The sequence below is a fragment of the Sus scrofa genome, chromosome 1, assembly GCF_054392235.1.
Source record: "Sus scrofa isolate SSC_HxYL_T2T_F1_AM1 chromosome 1, Sscrofa_HxYL_maternal_Yorkshire_Landrace_v2.0, whole genome shotgun sequence".
NCBI lineage: Eukaryota > Metazoa > Chordata > Mammalia > Artiodactyla > Suidae > Sus > Sus scrofa.
This window is the reverse complement of record NC_139383.1, coordinates 273,675,356-273,690,354: the sequence shown is the minus strand read 5'-3', so window position 1 is coordinate 273,690,354 and position 14,999 is coordinate 273,675,356. Positions and strand designations below refer to the sequence as shown.

The 14,999-nt window shown below is 38.3% G+C and overlaps 2 protein-coding genes across 2 annotated transcripts in view; one reads left to right on the top strand and one right to left on the bottom strand.

Annotated features, from left to right (window-relative positions):
- The window catches only part of LOC100154042 (olfactory receptor 1J4-like), a 58,625-nt gene extending 57,415 nt beyond the window's left edge, over positions 1-1,210 (bottom strand). Inside the window, exon 1 of the mRNA XM_084994982.1 lies at positions 1,138-1,210. The gene's annotated coding sequence lies outside the window, so the exon portion shown is untranslated. The remainder of the gene's footprint in view (positions 1-1,137) is intronic.
- A 4,175-nt stretch (positions 1,211-5,385) lies between these two features.
- Positions 5,386-6,330, top strand: LOC146407195 (olfactory receptor 1L8-like). The gene has a single exon (XM_085014227.1). The coding sequence runs from the start codon at positions 5,386-5,388 to the stop codon at positions 6,328-6,330; it is 945 nt and encodes a 314-aa protein (XP_084870353.1).
- The last annotated feature ends 8,669 nt before the right edge of the window (positions 6,331-14,999 follow it).

The window sequence follows — 14,999 nt, the reverse complement described above, 5'->3', positions numbered from 1 at the left end:
GATTGGATTAGGAAGATGTGTTATATATACACAACGGAATACTACTCAGCCATTAAAAAGAACGACATAATGCCATTTGCAGCAACATGGATGGAACTAGAGACTCTCATACTGAGTGAAATAAGTCAGAAAGAGAAAGACAAATACCACATTACATCACTTATAACTGGAATCTAACATACAGCATAAATGAACGTTTCCACAGAAAAGAAAATCGTAGACTTGGAGAATAGACTTGTGGCTGCCCAGGGGGGAGAGGGAGGGAATGGGAGAGATTGGGAGCTTGGGGTTAACAGATGCAAACTATTGCTATTGGAATGGATTAACAAGGAGATCCTGCTGAGTAGCATTGAGAACTATGTCTAGATGCTTACATCACAACACAACAGTGGAAGGAAATTTTATGTATACATGTAAGTGTAACTTGGTTCCCATGCTGTACAGTGGAAAAAAATAAATAAATAAAAGACAAAAAAACAGCAAGTGTTGGAGAGGCCATGGAGAAAAAGAACCTTAGTGCACTGTTGGTGGGATTGTAAATTGGTACTGCCAGTAGAGAAAACTGTATGGAGCTTCTTCAAACAATTAAAAATAGAACTGCCATATGATCCAGCAATTTCACTTCTGGGTATTTACCTGAAAGAATCAAATACACTAATTAAAAAAATATATATATGCACCCTAGGAATTCCCATTGTGGCTCAGCAGTGAGGAGCCCAACTAGTAACCATGAGGATATGGGTTCAATCCCTGACTTTGTGCAGTGGGTCAAGGATCTGGCATTCCCATGAGTCATGGTGTAGATGGCATACAGGGCTCAGATCCCAAGCTGGCACTGTGGTATAGACCAGGAGCTGCAGCCCTGATTGGACCCCTAACTGGGGAACTTACATAGGCTGCACATGCAGCCCAAAAAAAAGCAAAAAAATAAAAAAGAAGAAAAAAGAAGAAAATAAATAAATATGAACCCTAATGTTCATTGAAACCTTATTTACAATAGAGAAGGTATGAAAGTTAATTGAGTGTCCATAAATAAATGAATAGATTAAAAACACATATGGTGTACATATGAAATGAAATATTACTCAGCCATAAAAAATGAAATCTTGCCATGTACAAAAAAATGGATAGACTTACAGGATATTATGTCAAGTGAAGTAAGTCACACGGAGAAAGACAAATACCACATGACCTCTCTTCAATATGGACTCTAAAAAACAAATGAACAAAACAAAACAAAATGAAAATAGACTCATAGATACAGAGAACAAAGAGGAGGGCTTTGGAGGTCTGAGGGAAGAGTGGAAGGGGACTAAAAGGTATAAACTTTTAAATAAATTATCCATGGGGATATAATATTCAGCATAAGAAAAATGGCCAAAAATATTGTAATAACTTTGTATGGGGACAGATGGTTACCAGATTGTCACAGTGATCATTTCATAATTTGGGCAGATGTTAAATCACTATACTGCACACCTGAAACTTATCATAATATCACAGGTCAAATATATTTCAATTAAATGTATGAATTAAATGTCTGCAGAATTAAAAAGATCTTTGGGGAAGACAAACTAAATTTCCAGTTGATAAAATAACACCCATAGAGACTCAAAAACCAGAAAAAAATTATTATTAAGTTTACCTTTCAAAAAGTGATACATGCAACTGAATTCTTCTGTTGAAAACTATAGAAAATAGTAGTGAAGTGGGAAAAAAAGAGGGAGAGTCCAGTTGAAAAATGTACATCTGAGATTGTGATAAGGAATATAGTCTTGGTTAAATGTGGTTATTGGGAAGAACACTAACTCCTAATTGCATGACAGAGGTCCTAGTGTTGCAGTGCTGTGATTCCCATTCTGCTTTCTCTGCCTGGAGAGATCCCAGGACAAACTCCCCTGAGAGGTCATCACAACACAACACCCTCAGCCTAACAAGTGCCCCAAGAGGCCAGCAGGACACACCTGAGACTCCTGGGAAGCTGGTGGGGCTTCCACAACCAGGAGGGCCCTCCCCCCCTGAGTCAGGGCATCTCTGCCTCCTGAGATCTGGAGCTGGGAGAAGCAGCAGCCTGCTGGGGACCAGGTGGCAGGAAAGAAATGGGGGTCTGAGGACAGGGGAGGGATAAGTGTTCTCCCTTTGGAGGAGGACATCAGCTCCTCCCTCCTTTCCTGCTTCTCTCCTTCCAATCATCCCCGGATTTCATGGGAGACACAGGAGGAAGCTGAGCTTTGACTGAGAATCATGAGGTTTTGGCTGAGAGCAGAGGTGGTGCCCATCAGCTTCTGGGGAGGCTGGCAAGGAAAGAAAAGCATCTGGATGAGGAGGTGAGCTTCAGTGAGCTGGCCACCCAGGGGCTCCCCAACTCAATTTGGCACCTCACTCTTTTGTCTCTGATATTTCAAATAGTTCATACATTGAGAAGTCATAAGGGCCAAGTAAAATTTCCATGTGGCCCTTGGTTTTAAGTCCACTGAGTTTAACCTCTAGGCTATCTGTACCATATATTTTCATGGAAGCAAAACCCATCAGTAGATAAGAAAAGAAAAAAAAAAACTACAGTATTCCCAGATTCTCACCCTGTGCCTTTAGAACTGTTCTTCCTGATTCTCAACTCCAAAACCTTCCTCCTTTTTGCTACTTGTCCACATGGGTGCTCCTGACATCTTCCACCTGGAGCATCCATTCCCAATAATTCACCAAATCACCACTGAGTTTTATATTCCACCTTCCCTGGCAGCACTTTCACATGTGACTCATCTTTGAATGTTGATCTGTGTGTGATAAACTGCTTTACAGACATGGTGTCTCTCTGTTGTTCCTAAAACATCAGGAGTCAGCTTGGGAGCAGGTGATGGAGGACAAATCCAACCCCTCCTTTTCATCTTCAGTCCAGGGCAGTGTCCACTGCACAACCACAGCTCCGCATACCAGACATGTCCCTGACATACATGGCTAATTTTTTTCCACCTAATTTTAGCCTGTTAAATGTGGATATTCAAATTTTCAAATTCCACCACCTCTACAACATAGAATGTCACCTCTTGCACAACTGCAAGGATATATTCTGAAATGGGAGAAGAAAGTTTGTCAGTTAAGGGGGATGGAAGAGTAATTCATTAGGAAATTATCAAAATGGAGAAAACAGCACCTTGCCTGATTGTGATGGACAGTAAATACAGCAAAACCAGAGGAGGGGGTAGCTAACCCTTAAGAGCATGAGCTTAGAATTGAGTCTTAAATTAGAGTGGGATTCAAATCCTGATTGCAATTCATTTCCTTCAGTTGCATAATTCTAAAGTTTAGCTTTGCATTGTCTTGGACAGTAATAAGCACTGAACTGTCTCCTAATAACAACACATGCCTGATTTTTTATTATGGGATTTATTGAAATGCTTAGCATAAGTGTGATGCATAAAATTTTTTCAATAAATATTGGTTATTGTTATTAATTTTAATTAGTTTTTCACTGAAATCATTCAATGGCAAACATGTATTCCTCCTATAAAATCTTGGAAAATCATAAAATTTGCCTGACAGTTTGGCAGTGGGAGAGGTGATACTTTATGCATGTAAATGAATCGATTTTGAGAACATCTAGAAATAACAGATAAGGAAAAGCGATATGAGGATTTATTAGGATCAACAGATTCTCCTGAGATTTTACAATGTGCTTCTCCCTTTTCTAAGTATTTTAAGAGCATTATCACACTAAGTTTTCCTAAGAATGTGGAATGTGGAATTTTGTGCCCAATATTCCATTTTTATTTTTCCAATATGAAGAAATTGACATTTAAGGATGTTTAGTAACTGGGGAGTTCCTGTCGTGGGTCAGCAGTAATGAACCAGACCAGTATCTACGAAGATGCGGGTACACCCCTGGCCTCACTCAGCAGGTTAAGGATGCAGTGTTGCTGTGAGCTGTGGTGGAGGCTGCAGACAAGGCTCAGATCCCACATTATTGTGGCTGTAATGGAGGCTGGCAGCTACTGCTCTGATTTCACTCCTAGCCTGGGAACTTCCCTATGCTATGGATGTGGCCTTAAAAAGACAAAAAAAAAAGTTTTAGTAACTTACAACTAAAATGTAAACATTTAATTGTTAAATGAATTTATATATTAGTATATAAATTAATACACATTTTAAGATATTTTAAGAATGCACTAAAAATACAGTGTAATAAGCCAATTCAAAATTGTAAAAAAATATATGCTGCCTCTAAAAAATAATTGTTGTCAATATAGTGACACTAATCAATTCATTGTGGAGATTTTTGTGATAACTAAACATTTCTCAAAATGTTTGAAAATCCCTTTGTAATACACCCATTTACAAGGTATGGCTGAATATGCCGGATCTGAAATAACAACTCAAATCATTTGGTTGATACAAGATCTCTCACTAACCTTCTTTATTAATAACAGGAATCAAAGGCCATTTTGATGTCCATCACTAGGTAACAGGAATGATTCAATATATATATAATATAAAATCTTGGATAAATGTAAATAGATACATGAAGGAGAAAATTTTTAAACATGAATTGAATAGTCACCAATGGAGCCCATCCAGTAAAACTGGGATTTAGCACATGGAATCACAAAAAGGAAAAATTATTTCCAAAATAGAGGAGAGGAATGAATGTCCTATGACTTCTCTAACTAAAATACATCCATCCTTGGAGATCCTGTCTTGGTGCAGCAGAAACGAATCAAAATAGGAAACATGAGGCTGCAGGTTCAATCCCTGGCCTTGCTCAGTGGGTTAAGGATCTGGCATTGCCATGAGCTATGGTGTAGGTCACAGATGCAGCTGAGATCTGGCATTGCTGTGGCTCTGGTGTAAGCCGGCAGCTGTAGCTCTGATTAGACCCCTAGCCTGGGAACCTCCATGTGGCACTGGTGCGGCCCTAAAAAGACAAAAGACAAAATAAATAAATAAATAAATTACATCCATTCCCACTCCCGAGTTACCTTTATTTTGTTAACAAAATTTATCCCTATCTGAGGTTACATTACGTATTTTATTCATTGAAGACATATCTCCCAAACCATAACATGAACTACACAAAGGCAAAGATTTCTCTATTTTATTGTTATGTCCACAACACATAAGAATTGCTTTTCCCAGAATAGTTACAAATGAACTTGAATCAGAGAGGTACACCCCTTCTGCTCTCTCTCCAGCTTTCATACCACATGATGCACATGAATTTGGGAAGGAAAGACCACATCAAGCACCAGGAAGCTGACAAGCTTTCCCTGCACAGCTGCTCTTTGTGACTAAATCGAGGAAACAAAGACTTGCTGGGTTCTCATGGTTTGGGGTGTGGAATTGGAGCATGTTTTGTAACAAAACTTCTTGTGCATAACTAGACCCACATCAATGGAAAGAGTCAACCAAACCAGCAGTGTCTCTGAGTTCATCCTCCTGGGACTCTCCTCTCGGCCCGAGGACCAGAAGCCACTCTTTACCCTCTTCCTCACCATATACCTGGTCACCATCACAGGAAACCTGCTCATCATCCTGGCCATCCGCTCGGACCCCCAGCTCCAGACTCCCATGTATTTCTTCCTGACTTTCCTGTCTTTCACTGACATTTGCTTCACAACAACCATTGTCCCCAGGATGCTGGTGAACTTCTTGTCCCATAAGACCATCTCCTATGCTGGGTGTCTGACTCAGATGTATTTTCTATATGCCTTGGGAAACACTGACAGTTTCCTTCTAGCAGTCATGGCCTTTGACCGCTATGTGGCCATCTGTGATCCCTTCCACTATGTCACCATCATGAGTCACCACCGCTGTGCCCTGATGGTGGCCCTCTCCTGCTCATTGCCTCACCTCCACTCACTGCTACACACACTTCTGCTGAATCAGCTCACCTTCTGTGACTCAAATATCATCCATCACTTTCTCTGTGATATCAGTCCTCTGATGAAATTGTCATGCTCCTCCACATTTGTCAATGAAACTGTGATGATGACAGAAGGATCTTTTATTTTAGTGACCCCCTTTCTATTCATTACTTTCTCTTACATACGAATCCTCACCGTGGTTCTCAAAATTCCCTCAGCTGCTGGCAAACACAAAGCCTTCTCCACTTGTGGTTCTCATGTCACTGTGGTGACACTCTTTTATGGAAGCAACTTCTATGTCTATTTACAGCCTGTGTCCTCCTACACCATCAGGGACCACATGGCAACAATCGTCTACACAGTTTTAACCTCCACACTAAATCCTTTTATCTATAGCCTGAGAAACAAAGACCTGAAACAGGGCCTGAGGAAGCTGGTGGGCAGGAGCAAATTCCAGGCAACATCCCCTTGATTAACACACGATGGACTATTCTCTCCTGGAATCTGTTTCCTACTGGTTCTTGGTGAACAATCAAACTCTTGGAAGTTAGCCTCTTTGCCCCATGTGAGACAAGGCTGCTGTGGGCACTTACATCCATGGATGAGGACCCATCATTTTGCTCTGCTTCTGCTTAGAGCATGATACACTCCCTCACTATTCCTCCTCTTTCCTAGGAAAAGTCATCACTCTCTCATCTTCCAAACACTGCTTTAAACTAATCTTTTTCCCAAAGATATTTCCTGAACAAACTTCTTTCTTTTATGATGACTTATTCTCCAAAATCCTTTGATTTCTCTATATTACTAAAAATAATTAATGGGTTTTTTCCTTCTAGGGCTGCACCCACAGCATATGGAAGTTCCTAGGCTTGAGGTCAAATCAGAGCTGCAGGTGCCAGCCTACACCTCAGCCTCGTAACGTGGGATCCAATCAAGCTGCCTCTGCGATCTACACAACAGCTCATGGCAATATTGGATCCTTAACCCACTGAGTGATGTCAGGCATCAACACACTTTCTCCTCATACATACTAGTTGGGGTCATTTCCACTGAGTCACAATGGGAACTCCTGAATGTTTAGCTGTTGAATGTCTTTGCAAACATCTGAAAGGAGAATGAAAAGATAGAGGGCAGAGGAGAAGTACACTGTAATGAATTTTCATTTAGAGGATTTTTAAAATTTCTCATCTTTCTCCTTCAAACAATTTTTCTTGCTTAAAAATTATGCTTTCACTTTACTCTTATCTTTCTATTCTTCTTTTATTATATTGCTAGAGTGTTATTTTTTCAATTTGTTCATTTTAACCATACAATTAAAAATTGCTAATGGCCAAAAAGAACAAGACTCAAGAGTGATAATATAAAATTATCCATTCCACTGTGAGGTGTTGAAACCTTTCTTCCCTCCATCTATCCCTAAATGTATATGTTTATAATGTATGATTTAATACTCTATCCTAGAAACTCCATCTCTTAAGAGTCTAACTTGAAGGAATATTATCGTAAGTGTATATTGAATAGTGAGAGGTTTTGTTAGTCAATCCCAGTGTGTAACATATGAAAATTGGCAGAAACCTAAAACCATATCAATAGGGAATGGAGAAACTACCTGTGATTAACTACATAGAATGTAACAATATGCAGCAGGCTGAAAGAATCTCTATTACTTTCTTGAAACGTCATTAGGTAGGAAAAATAAGTAGAACATAGTATAAAACTATGACTCCATTATGTTTTTTAAAATTATATGATATATATTTGTATAGACACTGGAATAAGAATGGAAGTTGGGAAGTTCCCTTCATGGCTCAGTGGTTAATGCATCTGACTAGGAACAATGAGGTTGTGTGTTTGATCCCTGGCCTTTGCTCAGTGAGTGAAGGATCCAGCATTGCCATGAGCTGTGGTGTAGGTCTCAGATATGACTTGGATCCCTCGTTGCTGTGGCCCTGGCATAGGCTGGCAGCTACAGCTCTGATTGGACCCCTAGCCTGGGAACCACCATATGTTGCAGGTGCATCCCTAAAAAGACAAAGAAAAAAAAACAGAATGGAAGTTGGGGGGGAGGGTAGGACAGAGAGTGTGAGAAATTCTATTTCTTACCCATATTTGTAATGTCTGAATTCAAATAAATATTTATAGTTCATGGAATTTAAATCTGTTAATCAATCAGACGACCAATGCAATGGTAAAAGATTTTCTTCATAATGTACAAACTGAATAGAAACTTTCAAGGTGCCTGCAAATGTGAAAAGCATCATTGTTTATCTGTTTCACTTAAATGATAATGTGATACGATAAGGATTCTATGAACCAAAACTTTTATAATTTTAAAGATCTATGTCACTATTCTATTGCATCAAGTCTTTTCAGTAAGAAACAAGAGGACATCTTAATGTGTCTTTGTGATATCCTCCCCTCACCACAGCTGATAGGTACTCTACACTAAATACATCCATGGTGCCACTGCTTAGGCTTTAGGAAAGCAGATGCTGATTCCACCCTCTTTACCCCAAGTCTGGGCAAAAGAACTTGATCAGTGTCCTTGGAAATAGGAAAGCCAATTCTGAAAATTTAAATGCAAATACAAATGAAGTGGGAAAGCCATACAATCTTTAAAGAAAAAATCACAAAGTTGGAAGACAGAATTACCAAATTTCAAGAGTTATTAGAAAGCTAAAGTAATTAATGTATGTAGCATTTCTATAGGAATACACATATACAATGTAACACAATAGAGAACCTAAAAATAAATCTATTGATATAATCATTTAATTTATGACAATGTATCAACACAATTTAAAGGGGATGTCAAGACCCATTGAATATATTAAGGTGGAGCAACTAAATATACACACATTCTGTCTCACTTTAGAACTAAAAACATGGAGAAAAGACTTGTGGCTGCCTGATGGGAGGGGGAGGGAGTGGGAGTGATTGTGAGCTTGGGATTATCAGACACAATTTAGAACAGATTTACAAGGAGATCCTGCTGAGTAGCATTGAGAACTTTGTCTAGATACTCATGTTGCAACAGAACAAAGGGTGGGGGAAAAAATGTAAATGTAATGTATACATGTAAGGATAACTTGATCCCCTTGCTGTACAGTAGGAAAATAAAATAAAATAAAATAAAAAATAAAACCAAAAAAAAAAAAAAGAAAGTGAGACAAGGGAGGTGCCATTTAAGAATATGTGAGCAAGCTAATCACCACTGTAAAAAAAAAAAAAAAAAAAAAAAAAAAGAACTAAAGACGCACACAGACTGAAAGTGAGGATATGGAAAAAAGTTTTCTTTGCAAGAGTTCCTATTGAGGCTTAGCAGGTTATAAACCTGACTTATACATGAGGATGTGGGTTCAATCCCTGGCCTTGCTCAGTGGGTTAAGGATCGAGCTTTGCCATGAGCTGTGGTGTAAGTTTCAAATGTGGCTTGGCTCCCAAATTGCTGTCTGTGGCACAGGCTGGCAGCTGCAGTTCTGATTCAACCCCTAACCTGGGAACTTCCATATGTTGCAGGTGCAGCCCTAAGAAGAATTTTTAAAAAAATAGTATTCTATGAAAATGGAAACAAAGGGAAAACTGGGGTGGCAATGCGTATATCACATTAAAACAAACAAAAAAAAAGGAGACAAAGGAGGTCATTACATGATGATGAATGGATCAAACAAATCAGAATATATAAAACTGTAAATATATATGGACCCAACACAGGAGCACCTGAATATATAAATCAAGTATTAACAAACATAAAAGGAGAAATTTATAGTAACAAAATAAGATTAGGGAATTTTAAACCCCACTTATATCAATGAAAAGATCGTCAAGACAGAAAAACTATAAAGTAACACTGGCCTTACACAACACAGTACACCAAATGAAATTAGTAGATTTATATAGGACATTTCACCCAAAAGCAGCAGAATACACGTTCCTCAAGTGTACTTGGAACAATCCCCTGAATAGATCATATGCTGGGCCACAAAACAAGTCCCAATAAATTGAAGAAGAATAATATCACATGAGCAGCTTTTCTGACTACAAGTTATGAGAATAAAGTTAATTTTTAAAAAACTTGCCAAAAACACAAGCACAGGAGTCTACACAACATGCTACTGAACAATCAATGCACTAACTAAAAAATCAAAGAAGAAATCAAAAACACATGACAAGTGAAAATGGAAGCACAATAAATTTAAATCTATGAGAGTCAGCAAAAGCAGTTTTAAGTGAAAACTTTATAGCACTAATAGTCTACCTCAGGAACAAGAAAAAATTTCAAATAAACAATCTAACTTTGGGAGTTCCAGGTGTGACTCAGAAATGAATCGGACTAGTATCCATGAGGATGCAGGTTCGATCCCTAGCTTTGCTCAGTGGGTTAAGAATCCAGCGTTGCCATGAGCTGTGGTGTAGATCACAGACGTGGCTCAGATCTGGCATGGCTGTGGCATAGGCCAGCAATTACAACTTAAATTCAACACCTAGCCTAGGAACCTCCATATGCCATGGTCCTTAAAAAAAGACAAAAAAAAAAACACCTAACTTTACAGTCAAAAGAAAAGAAAAAGAAAAATTAAAACCTCAAGTTAATAGAAGAAAAGAAATAAGATCAGAACACAGATAAAAACAATAGAGACCTAAAAATGAAGGGAAAAAGATCAATGTGACTAATACATGTTCTTTTGAAAAGATAGAAAAATAGATAAACCTTTAGCAAGACTCATCAAGGAAAAAAAGAGAGAGGTTAACAAATAAAATCAGAAATAAAAGAAGAGGAGTTAAAAACAATGCCACAGAAATACAAAGAGCCATGAGATTACCACAAACAATAATATACCAATAAAATGGATAGAAGGAATAAATTCTTAGAAATATACAAGCTCCTATATTGAATCAAGAAGAAATAGAAACTGTGAACAGACTGATTACCAGTAATGAAACTGAATCAATACTCAAAAAAAAAAACCCCAACAAACAGAAGTTCAAGAGCAGATAGGGGATTTCTACCAAATATATAAAGAAGAGTTAAATAACCTCTATATTTGTCAAACTATTCCTAAAAATTGAAGAGGAAGAATTCTTCCAAATTCATTCTACAGCCCACATTACCCTAATAGCAAAACCAGGAAAAAAAACACCACAATGAAAAAGAAAATTGTAGTCCAATATTGCTAATGAATATAGATACAAAAAAAAAAACTCAAAAACATATTAACAAACCAAATTCAACAATAAACTAAAAAGACCATACAGGAGGTTAATGATCTGGCATTGTCTCTGTGGCAGTGTGGGTGTGATCTCCAGGCCAGCACAGTGGGTTAAGGATCCGGTGTTGCTGCCACTGTGGCATAGATCACAGCTATAGCTGGAATTCAGTCCCTAGCCTGGGAACTTGCATACACCACAGCTTGAGCCATTTTGTAAAATGCTACTAATAGTGGGAAAAAAAGAGGGAGGAAATAATCTAGATGTAAAATGTATATTAGAAAACTTGTAAAGGAATATATTCAAAATTTAATGATTATTAAGATGGAAGATCAACTCCTAATTGGATGATAGAGATCCTAGTGTTGCATAGGTTAAAGACTTATGTTTTTGTGCATCAAGTATTTCAGTTACTGTATCAAGGGTTAATTTTTAGAGAAATTTTAGTCATAAGTAATAACAATGTTTTTTGACTCTGTCTCCTAAGGCAAGAGAAAATAAAATAAAATAAGCAAATGGGATCTACTTAAATTTAAAAGATTTTGTACCATAAAGGAAACTGTGGAAAAATGAAAAGACCACCTACTGAATGGGAGAAAGTATTTGCAAATGATATGAATGATAAGTGTTTAAAATCCAAATGGGATTAAGATGGAAGAATAGAAGGACTGAAGCTCAACTACTCTCCTAAGAACAATAAAATTCACAACTAAAGCCTGAGCAATCTTCACCCAAATGGACTGGAAACCTTAAAAAAGATATCCTACTCCAGAAGACAAAGAGGAGGACACATCAAGAGGTAGGAGGGGCGATTTCAAGATATAAAAAACCCCATACCTCCCAGGTGGGAAGCCCCACAGACTGGAAACTAACTGGTTCACAGAGACTCACCTAAAGGAGGGAGAGTTCTGAGCCACACTTCAAACTCTCACATGTGGGGATCTGGCCTTGGGAGAAAGAGTCTCTGGAGCATCTGGCACCGAAGGCCAGTGGGGCTTATGTGCAGGAACTCCATGGGACTGGGGGAAATGAAGACCCCATTCTTCAAAGGCACACACAGACTTTCACATGCACTGGGTTCCAGGGCAAGAAAAGTCTCCATAGGAAGCTGGGTCAAACCTGACTGCAGTTCCTAGAGGACATCCTGAGAAAACAGAGGTGAATGTGGCTTCTTGTGAGGGAAGGACATTGAAAGCAAAGCTCTCAGGAATATTCAGCAGCCGTGCCTTTCTCTGGAGGTGGCCATTTTGGGAAAATCCGGACCAAATCATCAGTCAACACTGAGAAGCCCCAGGGCAAACAACAATCCATGTGGGATCACAGCCCCTCCCCTCAGTAAACAGATTGCCTAAAGACCCCCCAGGCACACAGCTGCCTCTAATCCCATCCAGAGACTAAGTCCCACCCACAAGAGGGATAGGAATCAGCCCCACCTACCAGTGGGCAGGCAGCAGCCCCTCCCATCAGGAAGCCTACAGCAAGCCCCCCATACCAACTTCAGCCTCAGGGGGGTAGACACCAGAAATAAGAGAGGCTACAGCTCTATTATCTATAAAACAGTCACCACACCAAAAACTTATAGAAATGAAAAGAGAGAACTATAACTCAGATGAGGGAGAAAGGAAAAACACCAGAAAATCAGCTAAGCAATGAGAAGATTCTCAGACTCTAGGAAAAAGAGTTTAGATTGTTGATGCTGAAGATGAAGCAAGGCATGGGAAATAAACTGGAGGCAAAGAAGGATAGCTCACAGGAAACACTGAGCAAAGAGATACAAGATATAAAACTTAAACAAGAAGAGATGCAAAATGCAAACTGAAATAAAAAATTTGCTAGAAGCAGCTAACAGAAGAATACAGGAGGAAGAAGAACAAAAAAGCAAGGTGGAGGACAGATTAGTGGAAATTATGGATGCAGAACAGAAAAGAGAAAAAAGATGGAAAAGAAATGAAGACAGCCTCAGAGAACTCTGGGACAATGTTAAATGCACCAACATCCATATTATAGGGGTGCCAGAAGGAGAAGAGAAAGAGAAGGGGACAGAAAAAATATTCCAAGAGATAATAGCCAAAACTTCCCTAACATGGATAAGGAAACACTCACTCAAATCCAGGAAGCACAATGAGTACCATATAAAATAAACCCAAGGAGGAATACCCCGAGACACATATTAATCAAACTGACCAAATTAAAGACAAATAGAAAATCTTGAAAGCATCTAGGGAAAAGGAACAAATAACATACAAGGGAACCCCAATAAGGTTATCAGCTGATTTTTCAGCAGAAGCTCTGCAGGCCAGAAGGGAGTGGCATGATATACTTAATGTGATGAAAGGAAAAAACCTCCAACCAAGATTACTCCACCCAGCAAGGCTCTCATTCAGATTTGAAGGAGAAATCAAAAGCTTCACAGGTAAGCAAAAGCTGAGAGAATTCAGCAACACTAAACCAGCCTTACAAAAAATACTAAAGGAACTTCTCTAGGCAGAAAAAGACAAGAGAAGAAGGAAAGAAAAAAGAGCAACAAAAACAAATCCAAAGCAATTAATAAAATGGCAATAAGAATATACATATCAATAATCACCTCAAATGCCCCAACCAAAAGACATAGACTGGCTGAATGGATACAAAACCAAGACCCATACACATGCTGTCTTCAAGAGACCCACTTCACTTCTAGGGACACATACAAATGGAAAGTGAGAGGATGGAAGACAATATTCCATGCAAACGGGGATCAAAAGAAAGCTGCAGTGGCAATACTCATATCAGACAAAAGAGATTTTAAAATGAAGAATATTTTAAGGGACAAAGAAGGTCACTACATAATGATCAAAGGTTCAATCCAAGAAGATATAACTATTTTAAACATATACACACCTAACATAGGTTCACCACAATATATAAGGCAACTGCAAACGACCTTAAAAGGACAAATTGACGATAACACAATAATAGTGGAGGGCTTGAACTCACCACTTACAGTAATGGACAGATCAACCAGACAGAAAATCAAAGGAAACACAGGACCTGAATGATGCATTAAACTAGATGGACTTAATAGATATTTATAGGACATTCCATCCAAAAGCAACAGAATACACATTTTTCTCAAGTGCACATGGAACATTCTCTAAGGTTGATCACATCCTGGACTATAAATCCAACCTCAGTAACTTTAAGAAAATTGAAATCATATCAAGCATCTTTTCCCACCCCAACGCTATATAACTGGAAATCAACAAGAAAAAAACTGCAAAAAAACAAAAACACATGGAGACTAAACATCATGCTACTAAACAACCAATGGATCACTGAAGAAATCAAAGAGGAAATTAAAAAATACCTAGAAGAAAATGAAAACAAAGATACGACACTCCAAAACCTATGGGATGCAGCAAAAGCCATTCTAAGAGGAAAGTTTATAGCAATACAAGCCCACCTCAGGAAACAAGAAGAAGCTTAAATGAACAAGCTAACTTTACATCTAAAGCAGCTCCAGAGAGAACAGACAAGACCTAAAGTCAGAAGAAGGATAGAAATCATAAAGATCAGAGCATAAATCAATGAAATAGAAACAAAACTATAGAAAAGATCGATGAAACAAAAAGCTGGTTCTTTGAAAAGATCAAAAAAAATTGATAAAACCCTATACAGATTTATCAAGCAAAAAAAGAGAGAAGACTCAAATCAATAAAATTAGAAATGAAAAAGTAGAAGTCACAAAACAGAAATACTAAGCATCATAAGAGCTATTATATGCAACTATATGTCAATGAAATGGAAAACGTAGAAGAAATAGACAAATTCTTAGAAAAGTACAATCTTCCAAGAATAAACCAAGATGAAATAGAAAAGATGAATGGACCAATCACAAGAACTGAAATTGAAATTGTGATTAACAAACTTCCAACAAACAAAAGTCCAGGACCA

What these genes read in the sequence shown, in the direction of transcription:
- LOC146407195 (XM_085014227.1), top strand. Translation starts at nt 5,386, where the DNA reads ATGGAAAGAGTCAACCAAACCAGCAGTGTCTCTGAGTTCATCCTCCTG.